The following is a 27,992-nucleotide window of genomic DNA, read 5'->3' as shown; positions in this document are numbered from 1 at the left end:
GAGGAGATTGCGATTGACTGAAGGAAAAACAGGTAAAAAGGTAATCACCAAAACCAACATACCGATTGAGATTCTATCATTTTGGACTATGAGGATCTTTAATAAAAACCTTCGCCTTCAGGACGTCACCATCATGTACTTCACTGCCCTGGCTACCCTAATGGTCATCCTGGTGTCTTCGTACCAGTCGCCTTCCGCTGCTGTTGAAGTGTCCAGCTTTATTTCAAACCCCTCCAGCCCTCTCCCACCTCTCCCCATGCCCTTCCGTGTGCCACTTGACCCACGTGGGGAGCTCCAACTGGCCTGGAACATCAGCTACGCCAACCAGGAGGTGTACATGGAGCTGAGGATCGCAAACCTTAGGCATGGTGTGGTCCTGGGGATGTCTGACCGTGGGGAGCTAACCAACGCTGACCTGGTGGTGCTGTGGGACTCTGGAACCACAAGCTACTTTGGGGTAAGCAATAGGAAATGTATGTTATCTGATTGAGACAAGGCATTGCTTACTTATAAAAAGGCGAGAATACTAAGCAAGTTTCTGAAAATCAAACTATGTTTCTCTTTCTTGCTTCCGATTTTTCTCTTGTAAAATTCATAAACGCATGGGAATTACATGAGAGTCCTTAAGGAGTGGAATTTCCCTCTTTCATGGTGTTGCTCATTTGTCTGTGGTCCCTGGGGTGTCAGATTGGTGTTTTTGCATGAGGAGCTGGTGGACAGCCTGGCTCATAATCAGACACAGTAGTCACTAGTGATGTTATCAGCGCCTCATAATTGTGAATCACTCAAACTGCAATAATAACCAAAGTTCATATTGGGGGATCATTAGCAGATATTAGCATATCAAAATTGAATTTGAGCCGAATTTGTGCCTCATTTTCAATTTTTTTGCCAAGCACAACTTTTTAAGAAATCTAGCTCTGATTTTTTCTGTGAATTTTCCTGATAATTTTTTCCCAAAACATTAATTAATTTTGCTAGAAAAACCCAATTCACCTTCTATTTCATTTGTATTTCTGTCCATTGTTTTACTATTGTGATAAGGTTAATTAAAAAATAAAAAAATGATCCAGTGTCAGACCAGAATCTTTCTCTGTTGAAATTTTTTTTTTCTTATTTTTTAACATTTTCTAATTTTCTTCTTCTTTGTCCGTGATTGTTACATTATTAACATAAGAACCAAGACCTTAAAGGTTGTACATAGACTACATTGGATGCCAGACATATTTTTCATCCATCCATCCATTTTCTGCTGCTTATTCAAGGCTGAGTCATGGTGGCATTAGACTGAGAAAGGAAACCTAGACATGCTATGTAATCCCCCCAGCATGTTCTGGGTCCGACCAGCTGGACCTGCCCAGAACACTTCTAGAGGGAGGCGTCCAGGAGACATCCTGACCAGGTGCCCAAACCTGCTCAGCTGGCTCCTTTCAATGTGAAGGAGCAGCAGGTCTACTCCTACCCTCCTCCAGATGTCTGAACTTCTTACCTTATGTTTAAGGCTGAGTGCAGAGACCGGCTTGTATCCGCAATCTCATTATTTCGGTTGCTACACATTGTGACCATAGATGAGGGTCAGAAACATAGACTGACTGGTAAAATGAGAGCTTTGCCTTCAGGCTCAGCTCTTTCTTCAACACATTGGTCCTATACAACACCTGTATCACTGCTGATGCTGCACTGATCCGCCTGTCAATCTCTCATATTGTGTATCACTTAACTCTCTTTTTTTCCAAAGGTATATCACTCCACCATGATGAACAATCAATTAGAGCTGTAGGCAATGTGCACAGTGTTAAGTAGTTCCTCAACAATGTATTGAATAAAGGGTATTTTAAAGTACTTTCCAATTAGTTCCATTATGACAGAAACATAAATTAGGTCAATCTACAATATAGATCTTATTTCACATTAACTGCAATATGAAAGATGTGAATAATCTTAATGAATTTAGAAAGGTGATGTAACATTGTTACACAAGGGACTATTGTCATAGTTCTACCAGTGCCGCTTTTTCATCTTTCTTTTTTTTTCTTTTTTTGTAGGGGGGGTGTCTTATTCAGTAAAAACAAAACACAGGAAATCTCTGCAGTACATTTCTACTATGATTTGATCAGAGGCCAGAGGGAGCATGCAGGACTCCAGAGGCCACTCTCCAGGCACAGAGATAGAGGCTACTGAATGTTTCAGGAGAGATGAGGGGGAACACATAGTCGTGTCTCATTAGTGCCAACACACTTATGTTAGTAGGCATGTGATGGTATTATCAGTGTGCCAATCCGCCATGAGGCATGGCTCATTAAGTTAGATCAGTAAGAATCAAATTACCTTTGAGATTAATCCTCACAGACTACATATATCATGATAATCTAATGATATTTTTGGATTTGGGTGTATGGATTTATTTCAGTTTAAACCATTTTGGTGGTTCATAATAAAACTAAATGTGACAAAATTTAATGTAATTAGATGACAAAGTATATGAACAAGCCAAAAATCTTTTCTGTAACTTTTTTACCTCATTTCTAAACTCAGCTTTGTTTTCTTGATCATTTATTTCCCCAGGAAACTATGTCCCAGCATTGGACAAATCAAATGCTCATAATGTAGCAATGATATAATTATTTAGTATTTTCTTGTTTAAATGATCTTTGCCCCACTATCCTGCCCTTTTCCTCCCCTTGTTCCATCTGTCTCTCATCCCTCAGGAGAAGAAAGAAAGAAGAAAGTTCACTGCTGAACCACACTTCTCTCTGTCACAGACACACACACACACACACACACACACACACACACACACACACACACACACACACACACACACACACACACACACACACACACACACACACACACACACACACACACACACACACACACATTTTAAGTCGATGTATCTAAATTGGACCACGGGGACCTGCATTTTAAGATTTTGTCTCATTGAATCATATCAGAGATATGTCTCTTTCCTTTCTTCAGTCAGTGTAAGGACTTGAGTCACATTGATTGGTTGTACAGTATTAGTGATACCAATTAGGCGGAAAGTCAAACGAAAGAGACTTTCTAGGGAGTGATATATTTGACCATTTCTGGACATCTTCGGGAATTCACTAATAGACAAGGGGGGTACTCATGCCTCCCTTTGGAAACCACAACTCCAGCTCCAGACCTAAATGAGAAAATAAGTTGAAGGTTTTAAAGGTTAGGTTCACATAAAAAAAAAGGGTACATATGGGTATACGACAAAAATGTGACCTAATCACTACACCACAAGCTCATGTAAACATAACCCTCCCTAACTTGAACCTTAAAATGACTATAACCACAACATTAACTTTATACATAAAGTCAATTTCCATCTCCATCTTAAGGCTGTGAAAATAACATTTTTGGAATTATATAGCCGCAATATCGCCTTCTGCAAACTTCGTGGCTATTCTGTTCACGAGACATGTAACACACAGAACACATACTGTATTTTGCCTTCATATTTTTAGATGTATATATATATATATACTGTATATATTTTCAAAACTGTTGGCTTCAAAATCTTTGCGGTTTGTGCTGAACAGTTATATAAGAGTGACAGAGATGGAGACAGAAATAAAGAGAGAGATCTTACATGCTATTCTGGACAGACATGAATGTGAGAAACATAACAGCAGCGGATAGACACAGCTGCTGTAAAGCCTCCTGGCAGAAAGGTAGAGTCTAGGTAGGGGAAGGTTTCACAACGCCGACAGTCACAGTCTCAATGATTTCTTTTTTATTAATTGTATTATAATCCACTGTGAAACATCTCTATGAAAGCAAGGTTGTAATAAAGTATGATATGTAACTGTGTAAAATTACGTTTCTGTCTAAATGGTGACATTTATATGATCAGTGACATTTTGACATTTGAGTTTTCTTCTCTGATGCAAACATCTTTTTAAACACAATTTAGCAATCATATTTACTTTTTGCAATAATTTAAAATTTTTAGCATCACACTTCATATATTATCCAACCTGGTTTGGAGAATATACAACTGCAGTGAAGTTTATTCCATAAAGATTGACTAATAATATAATTAACTTTGTGATCCAGTTTTTTGTCTATTTGGTGGTTTATTTATGTGATATATTATTATGTATCATATATTATTTGATATTTGATATTCAATGCCTGGATTTTGCACAGTTATTCTGTGTGTGTGTGTGTGTGTGTGTGTGTGTGTGTGTGTGTGTGTGTGTGTGTGTGTGTGTGTGTGTGTGTGTATGTGTGTGTGTGTGTGTGTATGTTTGTGTGTAATCCCCTTCAGGATGCATGGAGTGACAGTGAGGGTAGAGTGTCATCGGACAGCCAAGACAACCAAGACTACGAGCTCATCAGAGCCACAAATAAGCCTGATGGGTTCTACCTGCTTTTCAAGAGACCATTCAGTACCTGTGATCCCAGAGACTACGTCATAGAGGTGTGTAAAGCCTTATTTTCAGAGTGTGTGTGTGTGTGTGTGTGTGTGTCTAAATGTCAGGGAGCCGAAAGTGGCTCTATTCATTTTCATAAAACAATTTCAGAGTGTGAATATGAATTATAAATTGTTTGTTTGGTTGTTTTTTCACTTGTTAACAACAATGCAAGTGTATATACTATTGGTCAATTCTCTGGTTGTTTCATGTTTACAGTGTGTACTGCTTAGAGAAATTTGGTGTGTCCTCTTGCTTGATAAGTGATTTTGGCATAGTTGCAACACTTAGTACACAATCATTACAAAAGGAACATTTTCTTGATGGTAAGCAGCAACTTTTAATGAATAGGGTGCAACCTTTAAACATTGCATACATTTTCTCAATATATCTGAATCCATCAAAATAGTTTCTTTAAAAAAAAAAAATGTCAACCTCATGTTGGCACTAAAGGAAAACTCAAGGCATCACTAAAGTCAGCCAGAATTCATCCTTTGGGGGTCATGAATATCCCAAAAAAATTCAACAAGTTTTCCAGAAGAATTAGCAGTGACAAATTATTGTAACTACAAGAAGGTTCACATAGTTAAAATTGTGTTATATTGCCCACTTCTCTAAATTCATGTTATCCAACTGCTCTACCAGAGCACAAGGGAAAGCACAATTGTCACGCTCTATATGTTGCATGTGACCACCAGCCCAAAAAAAAAAATGTCAGCCTTGAACTGACTGAACTTGACAATTAACAGGTGGTGAGAGGAGGAACAAGACGACATGAGACGGAGGGAGGCAGGGACAATGGTGTTTGAGTGGATGCATGCACAGTATTTCAAATGTATGAGTTAGTTTTTGAATATGTGTGTGTGGGAAGGATAAACACACAGAGACAGAGACGCAGACGCAGACACACGCGCACAGACACACACACACTCGCACACACACACACACACACACACACACACAATGAAAAATGAAACTGATTATAATGGTTTCAGGTGGACATAAAATAGGTAGACATAAACCGTAACCCTGAAATGATAAGCACAATATGTTGTGGAGCAGTCAATATGATATAATGATTATGGTTTCCATGGTACCACGTTAGGCCTCTAAGTTGCAAACACAAAACCAATGCTCATCACTATGACAACATAATGAAGAGTTTTCTATGTTTGCCTTAGTGGGCATTTCAGCCAAATAATAATCATGAGACTATTAATTTAAAATACACATGCCTGTTGTTCACATTCTGTGGTGAAGCCATCAAACATCCTTTCTTCTCTGATTGGTTTTGATTGATCAGGATGGAACTGTGCACATCATCTATGGATTCTTGGATCAACCGCTCGCCTCGTTAGAGCAGCTCAACCTGTCTCGGATCCACACAGGAGTGCAGAGGGTGCTGATGCTGCGCCCCGACACTCCTTCGCCAACCCTGCCTCCGGATGTGCAGTTGCTGGATGTTGTGGCGCCAAATGTCATCATCCCAAACCAAGAGACCACCTACTGGTGCTTCATCCAGAAGCTGCCGGAAAACATGCCGAAGAATCACATTGTTATGGTATAAATACCTCTAAAAATGGAAACAATCACACAGAGTTTATTTGCAAACAGCACAGTGGGTGTTTCAGATGGAGGTCGTGCACAGGCAGCTATTATTGCTCCTTGTTTACCAGCCGGGCCACACAAAACAACAGCTGCATTGTCATAGTTAGAAATAAGAAACATAAATTGTTGATTCTTGTCTGATGTAGCACTATTGTCACAGCTGTAAGCAATACAGACACATACAACTTTCTTTTTCCTCCCTCTCTGTTTCTGTCAGTATGAGTCAGTGATAACTCCAGGTAACGAGGCCATCGTGCACCACATAGAAGTGTTTGAATGCTCTCCGGAAGTCCGAAATGTTCCCGAGTACAGCGGCTCCTGTGATGACAAGATGAAACCGGGCAAGCTTGACTCCTGTCGCCATGTCCTAGCTGCGTGGGCTATGGGTGCTGAGGTATGATGGGAAACAGACATGTGAACACACATTCTCTTTTTATTAATTTCACCCCAGTAAGGACTCTCATCTGACTATTCATGAAAAAACAAAAAAAACTGAATTGAACATATTTCAAACCCTGATTCATTCAACCCACACAAACACACACGCACACACACACACACGCACACACACACACACACACACACACACACACACACACACACACACACACACACACACACACACACACACACACACAATTAAAAATAATTAACATATACATGCTGAAATTTTTTAATAAACATAACAGGTGTCTAATTGAAAGAGAAAGTTTGAATAAAGCTTGGTTTTGGTCCAGTTCTTGTACCTATTATAAGAGATAAACAGAAACTCCTACCAGAGTAACATCCAAGCCTAGAAATGCGAGCAGAAAACCTTGTAAAGATGATCCCACACACAGCACGAGTCTATTAAGAGCCTGGAGACAGTCTGTACGTGGGAAGCACACGCACATGCAAACAATTCACACATTCACTTACATGGACACTCAAATACAGTCACAGTAACACCAATGAAAACCATGTGAATGTATTATGTTTATAGCTCAAGCATTGGCAGACGTTCTAATTCAGCCTACTAAACATTTAGCAATTTATCAAACCGGTCAGCACAACCGCAGCTACTGCTATAGACTCTAAGGTTATGTCAACTGTATTTTTCTCTGGGAATTTTGGAGTTTTATACAATCTGGAATTGCATTTAGTGAGTATTTTACAGACAGATTGATGTAGTATTAGACTTCATGTATATTTCTTTCTTCTCTCTTTATATTTAAAATTGATCAAATTGACAAAACCCACAGGTAATTATCACCCAACTGTGAAGTCAGATCTATGAAACTTTGTAACCTTTTTTATAGCAGCTCTTTCTTCGAGATTTTCTGGCCTAAAAAAAACGCTTTCATCCACCTCAGCAGTTGTTTTCGGCAAAGAACATCTCTGATACACTACCTGCCCAGCAAAGACAAAGTTAACAACTAGCTTGCTTGTGATCATAATGGAGCATTTAGCAGTTAAAGAGCAAGAACCAGAAACTTTCCTTCAGGAGTTACCGGAGCTAAAAGGAGCCCTCAACTGCAATTTAGTGCAGGGAAAGTGCATCTACTGCCTCATGTGTACTAGTCACCTAACTAGTCAGCCATAGGTCAGGATAGATTCATTATTTTTAAAGTCTGTTTTAGACAATAGTCTGGCGCCCATATGAACATTGAGAGAGGTTTTGCTCGCTGTAATCATCCTTCTTAAAAAAGTGGCCATTGAACAATCCCCTCCAAATGAGCTTACTATGATAAATGATGGGGGAATAAATCCACAGTCCTCATTTTGTGCAAAAATGTATTAAAAAGTTTATCTGTAGCTGCTTCAACAGACCAAGTTAGTCAAATAAAGTGGATATCTTCCAAAGTTACTGTCCTATTAGTATAAAATTCCCTCTTTTAGTTTCCCTGGGAGTGTTTCTTTGTTGAACTTCATTTAGCATTAGAAGGACTGTAACTCGGTTTGACTAATATGGGCGACTGAAGCTTCATATTAACTTCAGATGAACTTTTAAATACATTTTTGCACAGAGGGAAGACTGTGTGTTCTGTCCCCATCACTTACAGTAAAAGTGCATCATGACAGGATCTCTTAATGGCCTGTAAGAACAGGAGAATGATAACAGCAAGACAAACATTTTTAATATTAATTTAGCATCTGACTATTGTTTGAAGACAGACTTGAGACTTTGTGAACCTTTAAGTCAGTGGAGAAACATACTACAACTACCAACCGGCCGGGTGACGAAGCAAGCAAGCCGCCGGCAGGTCACATAAAGCAAAGAGGACAAGGAACGGTGAGCCTGTCACCATATTTCTCTGCTCTGCTCCCCACTGTATCCCAGCCAGCATGGCCCCTCTCTGATTGGATTATCTGCCAGCCAAACAAAACCAAGCAGGATGCCTTCTGTGAGCTGTGAAGACAAGATTAGGTGGGAAATATTCAGGGCTCTTTCATCACCACTTAATAGTGTTGTTTAATTCTCCCCGACACCACATCAGAAGGGAAATGCTGCCTTGCAAAAAAAGACAAAAGTAAAAGAAAGGAAAGAGAGTCGGACAGGATAAAAACAATAATGTATGACGCTGTCAGAAAGCGAGGAGAGAGGGTAGCAGCAGAAAAAGAAGTTGTGTGTGTGTGCGTGTGTGCGTGTGTGTGTGTGAAAGAGAGAGAGAGAGAGAGAGAGAGAGAGAGAGAGAGAGAGAGAGAGAGAGAGAGAGAGAGAGAGAGAGAGAGAGAGAGAGAGAGATAGAGAGAGAGAGCTAGTCTCTAAGGATTTCAGTGTTATGACGTGAGAGCAAGATCAAATAAAAAAATCTTTCTTGCATTATAAACTATGTATCAGCAGACTTTGGCTTTGCCTTTATAAGCAGTCTAGTTCAGAATCCATGCAGTGAAAGAGCAAGAAAAAGTATACCTCTCAAGTTCAACCAGCCTCCCAGAGGGGGCATTTATGAGAATACAACCTTTCTCGGGGTAGAAATGATCAATACACATTTTTCAGCAAGAGCAGAGATCCACAAAAGGCCTGAAAAACCTCTGAAGACCAAAAGAAGGCACATATAGTAGATATGCATCTACAATGGTCTGTCCTGTATTACTATCATTCATTGTAGTGTCAGTTAAAGTCAGCATTTTTTTAAAAACAAAACAGGCAGCCCTTTACTTTTGCTGGTAGTCTATCACAAGAGGTGATTATTTATGCAATATGCACATAAAAGGATAGTCTGTTATAGTGGTTCCTCAGATATCCCGTTTTGACAAGGGATCACATACTTGTCAAAGGATGGAGGATGGACTTGACATTGATTGGAGAGAAGTCTGAAACTGAATTTTAACATCCTGCTTTGGATGAAAAAAATAAATAAAACGTTCTCATTTGGAAGTTTAAGAAACATCTGTCAAGACTTCAAATATGCCAAATATACGTCTTTCAACATTTAATTGGTACATGTTTGCACAGGAATATAGATCCAAGTGACTTCTTTCTGTCATCCTTTAACAATGTCTGCTTTGAATGGAATGTCAGAGGGGGGAAAAAATCTGTTTTTTGGCTTCTTCCTCAACATTTTTTAAATGTACCTTCACATTACTTAGCTAATCTTAAAGTCCCAGTTTGTGATTATACTAAGGTTCCTTCCATTAAAACAATAAGCTGTATTTAAATGTCCCAGAATATAACAGTGAAAATAAGTTGTGCATATTGTTTAGATATTAAGACTTTGTATTATTAAGTGTCTAATATGATGTGTCTGTGTGTGTGTGTGTGTGTGTGTGTGTGTGTGTGTGTGTGTGTGTGTGTGTGTGTGTGTGTGTGTGTGTGTGTGTGTGTGTGTGCATGTTTTCGTGCAGGCTTTTTACTATCCTCCTCATGCAGGCATGCCGATGGGTGGAACAGGTTCCTCAAGGTTCCTTCGTCTGGAAGTCCATTACCACAACCCTCTCCTTATATCTGGTACACACACACACACACACACACACACACACACACACACACACACACACACACACACACACACACACACACACACACACACACACACACACACACACACACACACACTTTGAGCTGAGCATACTAAATACAGTATGTCGTTTCCTTTCTCTTACACACACACAAGCAGCAGGATTCTCTGTATTTCTCCCGCCAAGCCCCAGGCTTATCTTCAACAGAGTAATTCATTTAAAAAAATTCCAGATAAACCTTTTGATCTCACTATAGACTTTGCTTTGCTTATCCTGATATGACCTTACAATATGCACGCTTACCTATTTTTAATTCTCTACACAGCCGTCTTGTTTTAGTGTCGTTTTCTGTTACGTTTGTGTATATCACCTTATCTCTTCCTCAAAACTTTGCTGCAGTTGAAAATAGAACGAAGGCTTTGGATCAACTTAAAATCCCTGACACTGAAAGTCAAACCCTAATAATAGCAACACTGGTGTGCTCAAGTATTTTGGGGCATTTATTAGAGTTGACAGAAGAGAGTGGACAGGAAATAAGATTAGAGAGAAATGAGGGGTGTTATGCAACATAGATCCCTCAATGGACAATTAAACCCCAAAAAACCCATATCAGAAATATCACCAAAATCACCTCTTAAAAACTTATTATAGATAGTGTAGACTAATGTTTTGCCATTTGAATTGTATTTGTTTTTAATACACATTACACACTCACCACACACTGAATTTTTAGTGACATAATCTCTCTCCTGTTTGTAATTATTCACTCATGAATCTCACATTTGTTGAGATGAACAGTACCTGAAAGAAATGTATTATTCATTTATTCATGCATACTTCATATGTTTGGAGTATCAAGCATTTTAATATGATGTACTAGCAATCTGACAGTACGTTGAATACATTAATAATCTATGATATTCTTCATGCAGGCCGGCATGACTCATCGGGGATACGGTTGCACTACACCCCCAATCTGAGGCGCTACGATGCCGGGATCATGGAGCTGGGCCTGGTCTACACCCCTATCATGGCTATCCCACCCAAACAACACACCTTCTACCTCAACGGCTACTGCTCCTCCAAGTGTACCCAGACTGTATGTATTCACTAACCCCCCCTATTTATCAAAGTATTAATGATTTTAACGTCCAAATGTCAAGAATGATTAGAAAATATTTGGCGTGCTTCATGTTGTTTCAGGTTTTGTTCCCAAGAGCATAAAAATATTTGGAGCTTGGTTTAAATTAAGTCCCTCTCTCTGTCCATCTGTTTTTTACTAGGCTTTGCCTCCAGGAGGGATCTATATCTTTGCGTCCCAGCTGCACACCCACCTGGCGGGGCGCGGGGTAAAGACAGTGCTGGTGAGGGGAGGCAAAGAGCTGGAGGTGGTACAGGAGGACCAGCACTTCAGCACACACTACCAGGTGAGCAACAGCAGGGCTCAGTTTACCCAGAGGGACTCATTACAAAGATCTTTTCGTGTGTATTCACCCTCATGTTGTATTAGACTGAATCAGTGAATTAGACTTCACATTGCACTGAGCCGTGAGCCACAAGGACAAAGATAGAGAAATGGAGACTGAAGCAGGCTGTTGGCTGCCTCTGCTGCACCTTTTAAATTAAAAACTTGACATTTTAGTACACTAAAGTCTTTTTACATTTGTCTTTAATTGTGCTGCACATGACCCATATATAAATAAAGATATGTGTAGAAAACTTAGGGCAAGGTGTTTCAAATTATTTCTGTTTAAGTGAGTATGTTAAAAAAAAAAATAATAATTGGGCAAAGAGAGGGCCCCTGTACAGTTTTGGTTCTTTACTCTTAGTTGTAGACTGGAGTTTTTCCACACAGGTGAAAAAAATATGAAAGTGCATGACTGGTGTTATTCTTTATTTCTCTCATTGTCGTATAATCCCATGAACAGTCCCAAACCAACAATGTGTTCGCCTCAAGCCCATCGATTCAAACTGAAGACTTAAATCTATAAAAACATCTTACAAATGTCTCGTTTCATTCTTTAAAAATATTCAATAATTTCCCTAAACAGCTGGGCACTGTAGCTTTAAGACAATATTACAGACACGGGAACAATTAGTCTATTTTGGGGAGGACTATTTTCAGTGGTTGATTAATATGCATGATGCTCTGGTGGGTATTTACAGTAGCATGATTGTGAATGTGGGATTAACTGTAATAAACTACATCGCCCAGGTTTCTCATAATGAAGGATGACGTCAGTCGGTGCAACGCTGTGGCTCACTGAGGTTTTTAATAGTGCCTGAACAACAATTTTGACAGAGAGGAATCAGGCTTTGGATACACTAACAGCACTTTTATCAAGTTATTGCTGGTTTTTGTCTTTTTGTGGGAAATGGAGAATATCACTAACCTCCTTTACAGGTTCTTGTAGGAATAATTTACATAACACATGCTTAACATTTCCATATGACCTTTTTATAAAGTGCTGATGATAAAAATGGACAGCATATCTTACTACTCTTGATTGAACACCTGCGTAGCCATGCAAACACTGATTACCTGAACTCTTGTACAATCTTCTGACCTGCCGGTATTCTACAGAAAGTTTTAGGCCCTCAATGATAAAGCCGTCTGATGAACTAAGGCCTCATAGGGTATAGCACACTAAAATCTCCATCCACAGGGCAACATCCAAAAGACTCACTGCACTTCAGCTCAACTCTCATTACTCTCGTCATCACAACTGACAAACAACAGCATTAACATTGTTGAGCGACAGCAGCTCACATCTGTTTTGTTTTATTTATGCGCAATATCCCTAGGTAGGTACACACACACACACACACACACACACACACACACACACACACACACACACACACACACACACACACACACACACACACACACACACACACACACAGAGCAGAGAAGGACATCTGCTAGACTGCCTGATAAAAATCTCCAGCTGCTGTCGATGGCAGACTAGTCTTAGCGTACCTGTGTGGTGTTGTTTAAACCCTGCAGCCTCATTAGGCGTATGAAGACTTTATCAAACCATTCTCTGCAAAGCTAATAAGCCTTTCACACAAAGTTAATAACTATGAAATCTGCCTCTAAGGAAAGCATCGGAGCAACCAGTGTTTTTATCTGGCCGTGTTTGAAATAAACCTACTGTGAACAAAGTGTCCGACTATGCACAGAATTAAGATGCTAGACTAGAATCTACTTCATCATTGTTTTTCCAGAGCCGGGGGACTTTTATTCTGACCTGTGAAAAACTTGTGAAAAAGTGTCGATGAACTGTAAATTGAGAAGCCTGTTCCTCATGAGAGCCTTGATTTTTTTTGCTTTAATGTCCTGTATTTCCTTTTGTGCTTCTTCTTCTTATCTTATAGACTATCCGCGTTCTGAGGAAAATGGTGAATGTTTTACCTGTAAGTACAAAGTGAATGATCATGCCTGCATTTGAAATGACTGAAGTCAATGACTAATTTAGCTTCCCAAAGAGCAGATTTTACATTTAGACGAGAATGTGAATTTTTTGATGTGCTATCTCAGCCAAGCTCTTCTAAACAATAGTGCCAGGTGTGTTAAAGTATTCAATTACAGCACCTTGCTGCAGTATAAATATTGCAAGATGCTTAAATAGAGTGAAAATAAGAACAGGCTGTAAAATCAGTGCTGTGATCAGAAATTCCCGGCGGTCTGTCCTGAAGACGGACGAGACAAAACCGCAGCAGCTGAGCTCAACAAAGCAACATGCTGTCTAACTGGCCACTGGCTTCTCCTTAATAATTAATTTTCTCTAAGTAACCTTGAATTATCTTTAGTACTCTTTGTCCAACGTTAAATAACGGCAAACTGCTGGTGTGTTTGTCCTCGATCCTGCAGGGGGACGTCCTTATAACAAAGTGTACTTATAACACAGAAGACAGGACCAAGCCCACTGTGGTGAGCGGCACACTATCAACATAAAGTGCTCTTTTCATATTGCCAAAGTTCACCTTGAGCGATCACAACAGAATAACCTTGAATACTCCTCTAATCGCTCTCCTTCCTCCATCTCTTTCTTTCAATCTCACCATATTTCCTTCACTCTCATAATCCTTCCCATCTCTCCCCCACACTTAATACCTTCATCTGCTCCTTGTGCTACAACTTCTCTTCTCTTCTTTCGCATCTTCCTCCAAATCCCTTTCTCTCCTAAGGGAGGTTTTAGCATCACGGATGAGATGTGTGTTAATTACGTTCACTACTACCCTCGGACTCAGCTGGAGCTCTGTAAGAGCCATGTCGACCCCGGATACCTGCAGAAATATTTCAGCTTCATTAACAGGTACGCACAAAACATCTCTTTCTCTCCCTCCCTTCTAAAAATCATTTGTTCCTCTTGTCCTTCATTCCCTTTTTTCCATTGAGCATCTTCCTCTCCATCTCCTGTGACTAAGCAATTTTTGTTTCAGCATTCATCCCTCCCCGCTTTGTCCTTCATTCCCAGGAACCAGATTACTTATTTTAATCTTGAAAACCAGGAGCTTTGTCCTTTAAAGTGAAACTATGCTCTTCCAATGCTGATTTGTATTGCTTTTTTCTGTTCAATCTCTCTCCCACTCTTTTCTCTGTCTCTCTCTGCCTCCCTCTTCTTCTTTGTTATTTTTTTCTAATCAACTTTCCTTCAACATCTCCCTCTAAACCCTTCATCCTATCTGCCCTCCAGGTTCCAAGGAAATGACCAGTGTGTGTGTGGTGAGGTTAATGTAACTGAGCAGTACTCCCAGCTACAGTGGGACCCATTCACTGGAGAGGTGCTGGACTCCCTTTATAATACAGCCCCCTACTCCATGCACTGCAACCAGTCGACTGCAAGCCTCTTTCCTGTGAGTCCCAAATCACTCTCTCACACACACACACACACACACAGGAATAAATAAATCAATTACAATAGATGACTGTGTGGAGGGCTTTTGAGGTTTGCTTTCGTAATGTGCAACATAAGTTGTGCAAGTGCAAAGAAGGACAGCTGCATAAAACAGATACAGCATTTGGGAGCACAACTATGTAGAGTACTAGATAACAAAGTGAAACAATCAGCAGCAACAAAACATGTAAGAGGGAAATCCAGATCAGGAAAAGAAAACAACTCACAAAGCATACTGCTGAATCTCTACATACAGTACATAAATGCAGATTCAATTTTAAAATCAACAAACATGGGGGTCTTTAGAGAAGCTGGATCTGATGCCACTAATGGTGGCACCACTGACAGGCAGTTTGAAGACTCTGACTATAACTGCTATCAAGATATTTTGGAGGAAGTCATCATGCGTGAAATAGATTCAAAGTAATGCAACAGTAGGCTTATTGTCAGTGTTGTGGTTCAGTCAGACCGGATTTGACATCCACATTGATTTCTAGCCCAGTCTGATTGAACTTTGATATGGGACATAATGTTGCTCACCAATGTCCAGCCAGTTTGAGAGGGGCAGGTGGGTGTTTTAAAGGCCCCTCATTAAGGAAATATTGTTTTATATTCTTATTTAATAACAACAGCAGTTAGTCTAAGAACAGTGGCAAAACATGTTTGATATAACCATAGACTGTAAAAAGACATAGACTACGTAATCAATGTTGTTGCCATGTTAACGACTTGTAAACGACAAGGTAGCCACACCCTACTTACTGCATTGAAGAAGCATTGAAACTGCATTGAAACTAGTGATTGTAACAATAAAGTAATTAATAAAGTGTACAGATAGAGCGCTGCCTGCCTGCTTAAAACGATGTACTATTTACAGCTTACAATTTTTATAATTTACCTGACTTTATAAATGGCTTTACTGTGGATTTCTTATCTCCTGCTTTTGGCCACACCACACCTGACAAATTTGGGTCTGACTGCAGCTTGAGATGCACACGTTCTCACTTTCACTGAATGAGCAGATAATCAGCACCAATATCATAAGTAGAAAAGCTGATCATGAATCACAATAGCAAATTATTTGTGAAGCATAAATAAAACTGCACAACGTAAACAAGGTTGTTACTTGTGTAATTTGAGTGATGTGTTAATGGTCAACCTGGCATAACAGTGGACTGAAATGAATCTTTCAACACATAATAAGGCTGAGAAACAGGGCCTGGTAAACAGGGAGGGAAGCAGCCTTTTTTCAGTTTTACAGCTGTGGCCTACAGAAAAATTTACTAAAGGCCAAAATAATAAAAAAGAAGTGTTCTCAAGTGTATTTTTTAAGACGTTGATTATGTTTGATACACTGTTCAGTCACAATGGTGCAACTACTTCAATAAAACCTGCTGTCTACATATCAAGGACACCACCAATTTTGTCCTTATTTGAAAGTTTTTTTTTACAACCACCCAACACATCAAATGTCAATAACATCATATATCTGTTTCTCCAGGGAGAGTGGGACAAACAGCCTGTACCTAAGGTGACGACCGTCCTCGAAAAACCTCATTACCCCTGCGAGGGAAGAGCGGGTCCCACCAGCCGGCCTGTTGAGCCCTCAGTCTGAGCCGGGGAGGACTGAAAAACTGCATGCATAGTGCAGCCCAGAGAGAAGGCACCTAACCTGGGGAATACTGAAGCAGCTCCTGTGATTTGGCAGAATTAGCTCTGCTCTTATCTGTGTGTTTGGGGATTGATGATGTTCTCTGCTGGGCTTTCTGCCACCTGCTACAGTACATGTATATTCTTATGCAAATGCCCATTGTCTGTGTTATTAGTACACACAAGTTAGTAACAGTCCTATGAATATGTCATGAAAGTAAAATTGAATTAATAGGAAAAAAATATGTATAACACACTGTTATTTGGTGGATGTTTTTAGTGTTTAATAAACAGTTCCATTATGAATAACTCATTCATAGGCAAAACAAGTTTTATAGCTTACCACTTTGATTTTCAGTGTCTCCTTTGCTTCGTGTTCCCGTGTGTGTTTGCTTCATTTATTTGTGCGTTCAATTGAAAAAAAAAAAAAAAAAAGTCACAATAATGTCGACAGTTAAAAGAAAATTTATTAGTACACAAATTGCTTTGGACAGAATAAATGAGCCTGACATCTCAGTTTACAATTTGACTGGTCATCATATCCTTTCACTGGTCACTGTTGTTCTTTTTTGTTAAAATCTTTTATCACGACAGTATATACGTAGTAATAAATGCATTGTCCAAAGAAAACACACAGACGCACAATTTTAAGCATTGTGAATTTGTGAGCATTGTTAAATAATTTTCACACTTACTCTCTATCATCAAGAATTTAAGAGAAATTATATAAACTCTATTAGAAAAAAACCCGCCTCTGGACACATTGTGTTAGATGACAGTTATAGTGTGATAGTGTGTTACAAGTCTGCTTCACATTTCCCGTATAAATCTAGTTATTTAACCTAAGCCTTCTGAGAATAACCATTTCAATGATTAATGACTTTTTTTTTTGGCAGAATCAATGAATCAGTCCACATTAGTATACATGTTGTGCTGTACGTGCAGCAACACACATCTGAGAGGCAAGTGGTTAAACATAAAAATGCCTGCTTCTATTTGAACACGCATCTTTTTTGGCTGCTTGAATGTGTGATGAACTTTGCTTTCTGTTTGGCCGAAACTGGAATAGTCTAAGTGGGCATTATCATGGATGGAAAGTCGATTTTATCACAGGAATTGTAGAATTTGCAGGTTAGTTTGCACACACTCATGTAAACAAAGAATTAACTAAAAATCTTAAATTACTGTACATACCAGCATCTGCGCTGCAGAACGTGATCAGATGTTAAGGTGCTTAACTATTGATTAATCCTTTTGCTGTTTAAGTCAAGTTTAACTACAAAAACTGAAAGTAAAATAAGACATTTTTCAATCAAACGAACATGAATTGTGAACACAGAAACCTGTAGCAGGAAAACATGTTAGCCCTTTTAGTTTTTACGTATATATACACACAGAAAGCAAATACACAAATTAGCACCATTAAGTCTCTATGTACATACTCTGTAAATTCTCAAATTAAGGTTTGTCTCGAAGAACCTGTAGGGACTATAGTGGACGACTCGGCATAATTCACATTTTCAATTTTCCACAGCATTGATTAGATAACACTTGCTATAACGTTACACTGAGCTCATCTTTAGAACTGAAAGTGTTAATTAATGAGGCAAATGCGGTTCTTAATGTGTTGTTGCTCAGCGTGTCCCACAGATGCTTCTCAGTAAATGTGAAGCGATTACTGCTGGGAGGGATTTATTGTGAAGCAAAAAATACAAAATAAAAATAAAATAAAAAAAATCTCAAGTTTGATTCATCACCAAAACAAGAACTTGGAGCTGTTGAGCCCTTTTAGAGAACAATGTATCTGTTAAAAAAAACAACCCTAAGAGCATGGAGATGGCACACAGCAGAGGAGGAAAGTGAGGGACGGATCAGAAAACAAATGGGTTCTCTATCTGTAATGGCTGCTGATAACCGATGTCTGTTTCTGTTTGATTTATCAGCAAAACAAGAAATGGGAGCTCTTTAAGCCCTTTTAGAGAACAGTGCATCTGTTAAAAAACAACCCTAAGAGCATTGAAGTTGGAGCACAGCAGAGGGGGAATGTGGGGGGGACGGGGGACGGATCAGAAAACAAATGAGTTCTATCTGTAACGGCTGCTGATAACTGTGGTCTGTTTCTGTCATTCCTCTTCTACAGTGTTTTGTCCACGGCTGGTAAACTGCGCCTCAGGGTATTTTTTTCCTCCTTTTCTCCCCAACTCTGATAAACACTTGCTTCCACACTACCAAGTAAAACTCTGTTTTTAGTCATTATTATCAGCACAAACATCAGTCATTGTAATCTGACTCAAACTGCCTCAAGGGATAGGTTGTAGTCTGAGAACTCTTCTATTCTCACAGGACAGTGCTCATGGATGCTGTCCTCATATCCTCATAGGATAAATTTGAAATAAAATATTACACCAATGGAATAGTATAAAAGACACTGCACTGTTAAGACAAAATTAGAATTAACAGTCTGACTCTAATAATGGCCTGTTTCAAATAAACATCTAGTATCATCTTCAGCTAAAGAACATAAAGGCCCTTAACACTAATTGGGAATTTACTTTGAGTAAAAATACAGACACATGCAAATTTGTGTAAACTGAGTGCTGATAATTGGGCTAAAAAAAGAGCAAAATCTGCATTTTTTTTCACATACAAAATCACCATCAAACCTATAATAATGAATGTTAGCTTAAAGTTCTTCACAAAAGCTGAATATAAGATAAATAGTGGTAATGCACTGTTTTCAGTGGAGGCCTGCAAAGCATATCACTTGAACGTATTGACTGAATTAGACATTAATGCCTCATTTTGAATTGCCTTGTTTTGATTATTTATGGACATGAACACATATTTAATTGGTTTCTGTTTCTAAACTGTGAAAATTGATCATATGCTGTTATTTGAGCCCTTAAGATCAATCCTGTAAAGCTGTGGGCTTATTCAAGGTTAGCTGGGTCACAACTGAATTGTTTTTGGTTTATTCAGGTGAACTGATTAAAATTCTTTGATTATTGAAGATAATAAGATTTCACAGTAATACTCACATGAGAGCATTGACAGGAATACACAGTTTATTTATCTCTCAACATGTTGCTGAGGACATGAAACACCTTCAACAGCAAAAATCATACCAGATTCATCACATCAGCACCTCTCTGATATTTTTGATACAGATTTTCCACCATACATAAAATTTTTTAAAATGTGTACAAGTTCCAGTCCCATCAAATCACAGATATAATCTGAATAAAATGATCAACGTTTGAGACGGACAGGTAAAGACTTTAACATCTGCATGTAAAAAGTAAATCAGTTGTTCACCAACCAGAAGTGTGTTTGTTTCAGTGTTTACACGAGTGTGGTCCAACTCAAGCATAGATGCCCTTGACGCGTTTATTCTCAGGATCAAAGGTAGATTTGAGGTGTGCCTTGGCCTTGTACGTCACTCCCATCCTCTCCAGGGTAAACTCACCACTCTTTATGAAATCAGCACTCACCTGATGAAAGACAAGAGAGAGATGGAGATGGGTGGGGGGGGGGAATAAGAAGCATTGAAAAAAAAAAAAAAAACAGAGGAAGATAAGGAGGAAAAGGAGAGACGGCAGGAAATTTAAGTTCGGGAAGATGAGGAGACAGTGGAGATTAAAGAAGAGACAGAAAATTAGATGACCTATTGATCTCCACTCTATGAAAAAAAGAAAAAAAAAGTGTTGCCTCACGGCGCTCATACAGTATCTGACAGAAGAGAACAGTGCAGGAGTTATACAACGCTGAAAGCAGTTCATTCACTCATGAGTCAATGTCAGCTCCCTCGTAACCCAGAGAGCACATTTTTACTGACTGACTCCCCTAACCCTCCCTCCAGCTCTCCCACTCATCTGTCACTCTGTCGCTCTTTCCCTTTTTCACACAAACACAAACACACACACACATAGCTCTGTCTTTCTCATCACCACATAGTTTTTAATTACTTCCATGTTGAAGGTTTTAGAGGGGAACAGCGCTGTGGTCAAAGGCTCTATCTAACTAACAACCACATTCAGGGATAAAGCTGCATTCATTCCAGCTTGAAACATTTGCAGCCTTATGACATTACAGCAAAGGCACATCAGCAATGAGACCTTTAATGGCATGCTGCCACTATTACTGCTTTCTATTAAGATACAAAATGTTAACAGGTTTCTAAAGTGAAATGTAGACTTTAGATCCCAAGTGTTAGTCAGATGTTCCTATTAAACTGACAACAACAATGAAATATCTGAATTCTTATTCATTTTAATTAAGAGAAATCAGATCTAGTGCAGGCAGAGGTAGCATATGTCAGATGTGCTCTGCTGCAATGAGATGATGAGCACAATCTCACTTAAGCAGTTCACACTTTAGACTGCCTTTTTCATTTCCTTTCTAAAACGTATGAAATGTTTTCATACTTACTTATCAAACACCACTGATGTGTGTACAGGGAAGTCTGACAGCCAATTAGATCAAGAGATATTGTTTTTAATAAAGTACTCCACTATACTAATGTTTGACTGTAAAAAGTATAGAAATATATAAAAAGGAAAGGAAGAAAAAAGAAATAACGAGATCAAGCATGCTGGATTCAGCCTGGCATCTGTGTGTGTGTGTGTGTGTATGTGTGTGTGTGTGTGTGTGTGTGTGTGTGTGTGTATGTGTGCATCTCCGCACTGAAGTGCTTAACAAAGCCAAGGGTCAATCCGCTTTCTTTCGCTGGTCACGACTCGGGGACGGAAATAAAACAGATGAACACACACGCGCAAATGCAAGGGCAAACATTCAATCACACACACACACACACACACACACACACACACACACACACACACACACACACACACACACACACACACACACACACACACACACACACACACACACACACACACACACACACACACACCATAAAATGTAATAGTAATATTCTTTCTTACTTTACAATGTTTAATAAGTTCAGTTTTGTTTTCTGAGCTGTTTCTTGTTATTTTGGTATTTTAACTCATATTCAGCCTTTTTTTTTTTTTTTTTTAAATCACAGCATCTTTTTCTAGCAGAGTGAGATAAACACCACTTTTTTCTCCCATGTTTGCAGGCACTGAGTAGAAATGTTTGTCAGTATATTGAAAACAAGACTGGAAAAAGGCAGATTCTTGCATTAGCATTACAAAAACATATTGAAACAATTAGCAAGCAGGTACAAAGATCACACAACCAATTATTGATTTTTTTTTTTGTACAATTTCAGGACTCAATAATAGACAATTAGATTAGATAGGAGCTCACTGTACACTGAATAACAAGTTTTTTTGGCCTGCATACATTGTTTTGTGTTTGTGTTCTTTTGTGTGTGAAAAAATACACTGTTGAAAATACAGACACACACATACAAACACAGATGGAACATCAGAGAGAAGAATAGAAAAGGTTGAGTGTCCAAAGGCGAAGTGTGTGTGTGTGTGTGTGTGTGTGTGTGTGTGTGTGTGTGTGTGTGTGTGTGTGTGTGTGTGTGTGTGCGCGTGTATACATGTATGGCTATCATTGTGAGAACCAATTTCAGTTTTATTCCTCGGAAGTGAGGACATTCTAGGAAAGTGAGGACATTTTGGCCTGTCCTCACTGTCTCACACACATTCAAAAGGCTGTTTTAGGCTCCAGATTGGTTTTAGAGTGAAGGTTATAATTGGGTTTAGGTTCAGTTTAGGGTAAAGGTTACAGTTAGACACATTCGTGTGTGTGTGTGTGTGTACTAGGTATTCCTAATGTTGTGGGGACTTAAATCTGTTCACACAGTTATGTTATGGGGACTCGCCTGTCTTATGGGGACAAAAAGCAAGTCCCCTTAAGGGAAATGATTTATTTTAGGGTGAAGACTTGATTTAAAGTTAATATAAGTTTAGGGTTATGTTAAGTTTAGGATAAGGGTTAAGATTAGGCATGTAGTGGTTATGGTTACGGTTAGGATAAGTGTCCAGTAAACATGGTGTGTGTGTGTGTGTGTGTGTGTGTGTGTGTGTGTGTGTGTGTGTGTGTGTGTGTGTGTGTGTGTGTTGGTATATGTAAGCATGTGTGTGTATAAAGCTCTTACCACTCCTCCATCAGGGTTGCGGATATATCCATAACCAATAGTTTTGTCGATGAAGAAGCCATAGTCAGAGCGCCGCAGGTGACCAACAGGAACGCCATTACGGAAGACAGCCTCCAGACCAAACATTGGTACTTTCCTAGTAGAGCAAAGAGAAAAATAAAGGTTAAATGTATTCACACACAAATACACACACTCCATACACGCCTGGTTTCTTCAACAAAATCACAAAAATCAACTATTCCAGTTCAAGTTAGACTTGAATTAGTGTCAAAAGGATTATGCCAACAATCTCTTTCACATGAAGAGAGCGATGCTTTCAGGATGTCATGTTGCTGTTGTCAGGTCCACTTACATCTTCAAACTCTTCAGGAACCAATTTTTTATTTAGACTATTATTTTTGAGCGTACAGAATTGGTTTGATAAATGTACGGCTTGTAGAATTTCCTCAACTCATTTGAGGATGTAAGGCTCCAGCTGTAGATTAAACATTAATAACCACCAAAGAGTTGTGAGATTTTCACTTCACAGCATTGAAACGTTGGAATCACATCTTAGAGTCTCAATAAAGTAAAATACTTTAAACTTTTTATGTGTTTTGAAGCAAAAATCAAATAGAAAAAGACAGAAATGAGGACCGTATTCACAAATAAACTCTAGAATATAATATGCCAGCAGGGAAATTTGGAAATATTCATTAAACTCTTCACAGTTGATCTGGGGCTCAGGCATACATACAAACATGTTGATCTTTTTTCATCAGTTTTACAATTTCTCACTGCACTTTTGTTAAATGCATAAAACTCATGAAATATCAAGACTCGTGTTCTCTGAGTGAGATCATTCTCCTTAAAATGTAAAGGTTATTTCCTGATTGCACATTCATACCAACCTGTTATGCTGCTGTAAATAATAGAACTATAATTAGGAAGTTTTGTGTGTTTTCTAAAATCACTTGCAATGCTCATTTTCTGAACATTTTGTGCATTTCATTAATTTCCTTCTGACAAACACATAATGTCACGGCAGAAGCTATACTGACTCATCTATGGTGAAGCAGACGATTCGCCTCCTCAGACCCTCCTTCTTCTGTTTCTCCAGCCTATCCCTGCCCTGGAACGGGATTGAACTCTTCAGTTTGCAGGTGAAAGCTAGTCCTGCCTCTAAGGGTGTGTCATCTGGGCGGAGGTCGGCGTGCCAATGCCTGTACCCTGATGAAGAGGAGAGGAAACAGTGCTGACTATGAGAGGGGACACAAAAGGAATGGAAACATGAACAAAAAACATGTTTTCTGTTTATTAGTGGCACATTTTGGGCCGATTGGACGGATCCAAGACTAGACTGTTTCTCATTGGATATTTTCACAGATTATTGTCTTTGGTCTGGGGCAAGTTTTAATCTCTGCCTGAGAAACTGAACCCTTACGTACAGTATAATAATAAGCATTGCATTGCCTTATTCTTTTCAAAGCTACAGCTTAGTGCAAAGTTAAGGAAGTACTTGTTACATGTATTTGCATCAAACTTATCATACTTAAAATGTGCATAAACATGCAATTAGGATAATCCAATAATTCACCTTGATTGGCTCTTATACAGATGTTACACTTACAGCATTGAGCTTAATTGTTTTATTTTCTTTCTAAATATCAGTTAAACGGTCATGTGAGCAGACTGAAAGTTACCTTTCTCTATGCTGAGTGAGTCGATGGCCCTATAGCCTGAATTGATAATGCCGTGTTTTGCACCAGCGGCCATGACAGCATGGTAGACAGGAAGGCAAGAGTCTTTGGGAATGTGCAACTCCCAGCCGAGCTCTCCAACAAATGACAGACGCATAGCTCGCACCTGGAGGAGAGAGGGAGAGAGGGGAGGCTTAGAGAGATGGAGAGAGGCATGTAGAGGACCAAGCTGCCATTTCCTCTATTTGTGCACAGTCACACACAAACACCAACACTTCATTTTCAAAGGCCGGATCTACTTGTCATGCATTTTAATACTAACAGCAATTTCCGTGCGCTTCTGTTGTGCAGAGAGAGAGAGAGAGGGGGAAGGCAGGAAGAGAGATAGAGCAAAAACCCAGAAAGCAGAATGAGAATAGAATAGATACAGAGATGAGATAAGGTGCACAAAGAGGGAAACAGGGAAAATGTAATCTCCTTTCAGAAATGAATGTTGTGTCCAAAAAGCTTTAAGTCCTGAAAGAGATTAAAAAACACTGCTGGGGTTCAAAAAGGTGGACATGATGGAAGGAGAGTAAGGAGGGAGTGAGGGGACAGAGAAAAGAGAAACAGTGCAGAGAAATATGTAGAGGCAGGACCTGAGAGGGTGGACTGAGGTGAAATGTACAAGAGTGACGACCAATAATATAATAGCAAATAAAGGCTTACTGATGTTATAAAAAAGACATAAGGAATCAAAGAAAAAACTGACAAGCAGAATATGACTCTTTATAATTTTGTGACGGTTGGTCCTGATAACATTTTACTCATGACCTCCATTGCCAGTGTACAGAGGAGAGCAAGCATCCTACAGCTTTCCATAAAACCTCAATTTAACAGATATTATCTCAAAAACTAGTTTTTCTGATCAAAACTAAAACACAGAACGTAGTCCCTGTAGGTGTTGTAGGACAATTAACCATATCTAAACCTACAAAATCTTTATTGTATAGTGGCAACCTATGGAAACTGCATGCATGTACTGTGTTGCTTTATTTCTGTAATTTGTAACTTTGCAGGCACGAACCATCTTCTTTATTCATTTAAAGCTGTAGGAGGCCTGTGCTCTTTGCCCCCATTGATGTTGAGTTAATTTACCCAAATCTCTGCAGCAGAGGTGGTGAGTAAAATGTTATCATGTGACCAATAACCACACTGGAATTTCTCTTCAAAATGGTTAAAATGCAAAAAAGTACAAGTGAGTGAAGAGGGAAAGCTGAAGAGAAAAGGAGACTGAACACAAGTGAGAACATGTGGAAGGGAGTGAAAAATGAGGAGAGAAAACTCTCTCCAACAGTTTTCCCAGTAGGTGCTGTGGCAGCCGGGCCATCTGGCCAGCCAAGGTTCTCCCTGCACCCATATGTACCATGAAACTCTGAGGAGAGGAAAGTGCATGTAGGCCTGCACATATTCACAACACACACTCCACCAGACACACAAATAACCAACTTAAACACACGCAAACAACTACATGCTTCATGCACACGGTCACTCATACATTTACCAGGCAAGAATCAAACACGTACACAAGCGCTCATGAGAACAGAAATGCATATAAACATGAATTCGTACAATCTAACAGGCATGCCAGCACACTCGCTTCTTCTCGCATCTGGCAACTTAGAAAAATAGAGGGAGACGGAGAGAGAGAGAGAGAGAGAGAGAGAGAGAGAGAGAGAGAGAGAGAGAGAGAGAGAGAGAGAGAGAGAGAGAGAGAGAGACAATCTAATGAGCTATGAGGGGAGCAGAGGGCAGAGAGAGAGCTCTGTTCTCGCAGCAGTGCAGCCATTAAAATGTCACACAGACAAGGCCAGTTACCAGCTGGAACACAGCACAAGCAACACACACAAACACACACACGCATATGCACAAGCACTCCTGCCGAGCAGTGAGAAGATGCTGTCTGCAATCACTGGTGCGTTGCATAATTCATGCAAGAGCAACAAAGACGGAACAAGTGTGTGTGGACATATGTGTCGCTGCATGTGCCTGTACAACATGCTCTTTTGATCTGATGCCGGACTCAGCGTAGAGGTCATCTCCAGAGCCACAGGCAGCATACATTGCAGCGTTATTGTTTGAAAAAAGGAATGAAAAATACAACCGAGTATAAATATATGATTTTCCCAGTGCTTGTAAACAACACACTATAAACTTTATTTTCAGTAGTGAGCTGCTAGACCTCAGGAGCAGAAGTAGAAAAAGATAGAAGGCGAAAAGAGGTGGAGAAAAACAAAAAATGTGGACAGACTTGACATCTAAGTAAGTCACAAGGATGCCTTGAGACATGCCATCTGTCTCAGACGCACACACAGACACACACACGCGCACACACACGCACACACACAGAGTGAACAGTCTCTTTGAAATAATAAACCAGTTTCACTCAACAGCAGTTATTTGCATATAAGTATTGACTGCATTTTTTATTTAAATTGCACTGACAGGGTTATTTTCAAGCTGATAAATGTACCACATCCAATTACTGCAGAAATTAGAAGAGGTGCCAATTGTGCGTGTGTGTATTTTGTGTTCTCACCTGATGCCCTGCTGCATTGACAACTTTGTGGGTAGAGAAAGGGAAAGCTTCATTGCTCAGGTCTGTGTCGAGCACCTCTTGAAGTATCTCTCGACTGAAAAAACACAGGATAATCATAACCTGTAGCAGTCAGTCAATACTGTACATTTTGCATTTGCATCTGTGGAACATACTTAAATATGTACATCCAGTTGTTTACTAACAAAAAAGATAATATCAGAATTATCAAAAAATGTGCCATATTTCTTAAAAATATATTTCATGTGGTGATTAGTTATTAAACTCAAGAGAAGGAGGCAACACACACACACACACACACACACACACACACACACACACACACACACACACACACACACACACACACACACACACCACCTTTTTGTGGTGCAGGGAATCAAATTCCCTGAAGATCCAATTCCAAAGAAAAAAAAATCAATCAATTCCCACACACATTCATCACCTCTGCACTGATTTATTAAAACCTTAAAAAGATTTAAGATTTAGGTCAAGGACCTTTCTCAAGAATTCTTTCTCTTTCTTAAGATCTTTCTGTATTGAGAAAGGTACTTTGACTCTTTTTTTAATGAATCAATGAGTGAGTTTTTTCTTCTTTGGAATTAGTTCCTAACTACTAATTAACACTCAATCCCCTGAAAATTATAGCAGCACAAGTGATGAGCTTTATAGAGATGTACCGTCTCTCCTTCTCCCACAAACTCGCACACACACAAAAAAAATCAATATTACATAAGGATGAGTCAACAGAAAAAAAAGGACTATGTTTAGCTTACTTTGCTACTTGTACACTTGTATGTTTGTGAGTGGGCAGGTAGAGAATACAATGCATGAGGCCGTTCCTGGAAGATATTTTTGCAACAGAGTGGCAAGAAGCCAGGGTTGGATATATTTGAGGAGGGGCTTGCATTATGTGTGTGTGTATGTTCTGTGTAGGTTTCTTTTTTTTCTCTTCCTAAAAACGCAATTGATGTGGATGTAGTTGGTTGTGTGTATTCTTGCATATGTGTGCAGGCATGCATGTGTGTGCTAGTATGACACACAGACAGATATTTTCTCTAGGCTGTC

The 27,992-nt window shown here is 39.3% G+C and overlaps 2 protein-coding genes across 5 annotated transcripts in view; one reads left to right on the top strand and one right to left on the bottom strand.

The window, feature by feature from the left end:
- Positions 1 to 88: 88 nt before the first annotated feature.
- On the top strand, positions 89 to 17,180 carry dbh (dopamine beta-hydroxylase (dopamine beta-monooxygenase)). Its single transcript, XM_062434641.1, has 13 exons — positions 89 to 457; positions 4,304 to 4,456; positions 5,752 to 6,009; positions 6,274 to 6,450; positions 9,885 to 9,987; positions 10,931 to 11,097; positions 11,282 to 11,425; positions 13,380 to 13,418; positions 13,876 to 13,935; positions 14,193 to 14,320; positions 14,702 to 14,861; positions 16,404 to 17,104; positions 17,147 to 17,180. Exons 1-12 carry the CDS (start codon positions 89 to 91, stop codon positions 16,515 to 16,517), a joined length of 1,872 nt encoding a protein of 623 aa, XP_062290625.1. The 3' UTR covers positions 16,518 to 17,104; positions 17,147 to 17,180.
- Positions 9,812 to 27,992, bottom strand: part of sardh (sarcosine dehydrogenase) — a 52,107-nt gene continuing 33,926 nt past the window's right edge. For 3 of the 4 annotated variants that reach the window (XR_009927146.1, XR_009927147.1, XR_009927145.1), the window contains exons 18-23: positions 26,907 to 27,000; positions 24,332 to 24,494; positions 23,690 to 23,858; positions 22,650 to 22,785; positions 19,208 to 20,043; positions 17,818 to 19,030 (exon numbers count right to left, since the gene is read on the bottom strand). Coding sequence is in view for 1 of the 4 variants with exons in the window: in XM_062434639.1 (XP_062290623.1) it covers positions 19,915 to 20,043; positions 22,650 to 22,785; positions 23,690 to 23,858; positions 24,332 to 24,494; positions 26,907 to 27,000 (691 nt within the window). In the remaining 3 variants the exon portion in view is untranslated. Of the gene's footprint in view, positions 9,985 to 17,817; positions 19,031 to 19,207; positions 20,044 to 22,649; positions 22,786 to 23,689; positions 23,859 to 24,331; positions 24,495 to 26,906; positions 27,001 to 27,992 lie in introns of those variants that run through there. The other variant, XM_062434639.1, reaches the window with a different exon arrangement.

This window comes from Scomber scombrus, chromosome 15, assembly GCF_963691925.1.
Source record: "Scomber scombrus chromosome 15, fScoSco1.1, whole genome shotgun sequence".
In the NCBI taxonomy this organism is placed as follows: domain Eukaryota; kingdom Metazoa; phylum Chordata; class Actinopteri; order Scombriformes; family Scombridae; genus Scomber; species Scomber scombrus.
This window is presented reverse-complemented; position numbering and strand designations above follow the sequence as displayed.

Bases quoted from the DNA above. Each gene is read 5' to 3' on its own strand.
- dbh (XM_062434641.1), top strand. From the start codon at position 89: ATGAGGATCTTTAATAAAAACCTTCGCCTTCAGGACGTCACCATCATG. The intron at 4,457-5,751 runs GTGTGTAAAGCC...TTGATTGATCAG, and splicing joins CCAGAGACTACGTCATAGAG to GATGGAACTGTGCACATCAT. The intron at 13,419-13,875 runs GTAAGTACAAAG...TCGATCCTGCAG, and splicing joins AAATGGTGAATGTTTTACCT to GGGGACGTCCTTATAACAAA.